The 3689-nt window shown below is 42.8% G+C and overlaps 1 protein-coding gene across 1 annotated transcript in view; it reads left to right on the top strand.

Moving 5' to 3' along the window:
• Nucleotides 1–3689, top strand: part of ash1l (ash1 (absent, small, or homeotic)-like (Drosophila)) — a 28387-nt gene that overhangs the window by 20321 nt on the left and 4377 nt on the right. The window contains 6 exon segments of the mRNA XM_026301096.2: nt 317–449; nt 1552–1827; nt 2260–2346; nt 2458–2548; nt 3048–3186; nt 3310–3482. Of these exon segments, the coding sequence (XP_026156881.1) occupies nt 317–449; nt 1552–1827; nt 2260–2346; nt 2458–2548; nt 3048–3186; nt 3310–3482 (899 nt within the window).

Genomic DNA, 3689 nt, shown 5'->3' with positions numbered 1-3689 from the left:
CTGGTTCATTCATAATGTTTTACTGTTTTCTGCACAGCAGAGTAACAGTGTTATCTGTTTTATCAGTGTACAGCACCCACATAGTGTAACAGTTTATCTTGCACCACACATTTCAGCTGTGACAGCCTGCGCTTTGGTTCTTGTCCAGTATTGACAGTAATCACTTGGTGTTAAAAACAACAGCTCATTATTTTTCTTTGCGTGATGGCTGGGGTTATGGTTTTCCATTGCTGGCCTTAGCTCTGACACTCAGGTGTATTTAGTTTTAAAATGAATGATTTTTCCAGACTAATCTGCAGTTTTTGTGTGCCATCAGGAACAGCCAGTACTATGAGAAGGTGTCTGACCCTCTGGACCTGAGCACCATCGAGAAGCAAATCCTCACTGGCCACTACAAGACCGTGGAAGCATTTGACACAGACATGCTCAAAGTCTTCCGCAATGCTGAGGTAGGCATGTCTCGTATTAATAATCCCTTACCATTTACAGTGAGGACTGCAGAAAGAATTTATGTGTCTCTCAGCACCACCCCCTCATTTTCATTTGCTAGCTAGCTCTCTTGACCACCAATCCCTCTCTCTCTTTTTGTTGCTTTTTTTTTTTTAAAACGTTAATAAAGCAACAAATGTTCACCTCTCATCCTGTTGTTGATACTAGTTGCACCCAGATTCCTCTAGCCTCTTCCTCTTGCTGCTCTGGATAAATTCCGGCTGTGGAAAAACCTGTATTGTTACAGTAGTCAAATAGTGTGCACCACTGAAAATATTTTATTTGTAAACTAAATGCTCAATAAATGGTATAGGTCTTTGTTTTTTTTATGTCAGCAGTCATTAGAAAACCAACATAAAAGATAGGTCTGAATACAATCACTGTCACTCATAACAATGACAAGAGCACTTATAAGCCTCTTGAGTACAATCCCAGATTTTCACAGCCCAATCAGTATCAAAAAACCTCATCAGAATGATGATTGAAGCCGTTACTGTGCCCTCCAACACATATTTCCTCCCACTCATTCATTGTTTCCTTTTCTTCTCTCATACACAAACGCCACCCAAATGGGATATAACTTCACTACTGCTGAGCCTCTGTGCACACGCCGCAGGCCCCTTTGATTTACATCTGTTTGGTGTAGCAGTTTAATCAAGTGGCACTTGAAACCTCTCAAAGGAGCTTATACTTCCAGTCAGAGAGGTTTGAAGTGGACAACTAAATTAGATTTAGCCTTTGGTCCCAAGGCCCTTTTTGGCAGACTGAAAAAAACCGAGGGGAATGTGGTTTATTGTTAAATTGAGAGCTGCGGGGTGTAGCCTTGTCTGTGAAATTCTAGCAGCTGCCGTGGCAGTTTTAAATACACCCTTCTCTCTCAGTGACCTTGCTCTGCAGAATATTGCCCAAATATCTGCAGGCAGATCACCTTTTGAATTTTGTCTGAGTGACTGAAAAACAAGGGTGTAATTTTGAGGTGAAACGTGCATTCTTTAGCCTTAGATATGGTTTACGTCATGCCATGTGTCAGTTGCATTTATGACTCTTGTCGCTGCCCATCAGAAATATTACGGCAGGAAGTCATCGGTCGGCAGGGATGTGTGCCGGTTGCGGAAAGCCTACTACAGCGCTCGCCATGAAGCCGCTGTCCAGATTGATGAGATTGTGGGCGAGACGGCGAGCGAGGCTGACAGCTCGGATTCACTAGAGCGTGATCATGGCCACCACCACCATGGAGGGAGTGGCCTGGGGTCTCATGACAAGGACGATGACGTCATCCGTTGCATCTGTGGGCTGTACAAGGACGAAGGCCTGATGATACAGTGTGAAAAGTGCATGGTAAGACATCTCAGACACCTAAAAAGCTGGTAAAAAAATCTTTTCTCAAGCATAGAAAGAAATACACTTCAATCCATTTTCCATCATTTGTTTTTGGCTGATAGGTTACACCTGTTTTACTGACTGCAGTTCTTTTTAGACTTCACCTTCCTAAGAAATACTTAACAAGGAGATTTTCCAAAGGAGACAGCACAGTCAGTTCCTTGTTTATGTTTTCTGCTATTTTTAGACCAAGACAACAAGGTTACAAATAATTGGTGAAGCTCAAGTTCAGCTCAGAGGAGACTGATGCAAATATATTTGTCCTTGTTGTACTGCATTACAGTGCAGTACTAACTCTGTTAAGGGAGAGCTGCAGTCAGTATCAGCTGAATTGTAATTGACTCATTTATCATTTTTTTGCATATGACTTGATTGTATTTGTCATTCTAGGTTTGGCAGCACTGTGACTGTATGCGGCTGGAGACCGAGGTGGAGCACTACCTTTGTGAGCAGTGTGACCCTCGGCCTATAGACAGGGTAAGTCTGTCCCCTTGAAAACGGCCATGAAAGCAAAACCTATTGTTGTCCTTTTCTAGGCCATTTGTCATCAACCATTTTAATCTAACCTTTGCTTTGTTGTCACTACAGGAAGTTCCTATGATACCCCAGCCCAGCTACGCCCAAGCTGGCTCTGTCTACTACATCTGCCTCCTAAGAGATGACCTGCTGCTACACCAAGGTACAACAACAGAAACCAGCAGTCGTATGCTTGCAAATGCTTGGAAGGAGGCATCATTTTGGAGCAATCAAATAGCCCAGCTGACCTGCATTAACCACTGTTGATGTGGTGTTAGGTGCAGCAGAACACACCTCTGATCACACCCATCAGATATCTTGGCTGTGGTCAGGGTGAAACAGGCTTGAAACTTGCAGACATAGAGGGCAGAAGCACTGATTTTTTTGTGTTAGGTTACAACAAGCTAATGTTTGTAACAATTTTGTCAAAGAGCAGGCATTTTTATAGTTGTTTCTGCATGTTACTTATACCTGACTTAAATGTGTGTTGAAGTGAAATCTAATTACAAATATGTTTGCTGTATGATCTTGTCATCTTTGAACATGCGGACTTTTCAAAATTGGACAAAACTGAACAGAGATGTTCTGTTGTCAGTTTCTCTGTTTCTTGTGAAACACACCATGGTAGACAAGTAACCTGTGGGTGTTTGTATTGTGTGCAGGTGACTGTGTGTATCTGATGAGAGACAGCAGACGTACACCTGAGGGCCAGCCTGTCAGACAGTCTTACCGTCTCCTGTCTCACATCAACCGAGACAAACTGGACATCTTCCGAATTGAGAAACTCTGGAAGAATGAAAAGTAAGTTCAAGTATTTTAAACAAGGATAATACACCAAAGGTATCTGGTAGTGAAAGGTATAGAGAAGGTTAGAGTTGTATCACAGTGTGTGATATACTGGTCTTTTCTGTGTCCCTGCTGAAGAGGTGAGAGGTTTGCCTTTGGCCATCACTACTTCCGCCCTCATGAGACCCATCATTCGCCATCACGGCGGTTCTACCAGAATGAGCTGTTTCGCATGCCGCTGTACGAGATCATTCCCCTGGAGGCAGTGGTGGGAACCTGCTGTGTCCTCGATCTCTACACTTACTGCAAAGGTGAGGAAGAAACCTGGTTTGACTCACCACATCATGTTGATCTGTTTTAAAAACTTTTTTTAACGAGTAACGCTGGAGCAACCACGAGAATCCCTTGTTGCTTGGCTATAAAAAAAACAAAAAAAAAAAACAGATGTGCTTGTGTGAACCCAGGTGTGAACTTAGGATTTAATAAACACATGCCACAACGAATGTTGCAGGTGTTAG

Source organism: Mastacembelus armatus, chromosome 11 (assembly GCF_900324485.2).
Source record: "Mastacembelus armatus chromosome 11, fMasArm1.2, whole genome shotgun sequence".
NCBI classification, from domain to species: Eukaryota; Metazoa; Chordata; class Actinopteri; order Synbranchiformes; family Mastacembelidae; genus Mastacembelus; species Mastacembelus armatus.
This window is presented reverse-complemented; position numbering and strand designations above follow the sequence as displayed.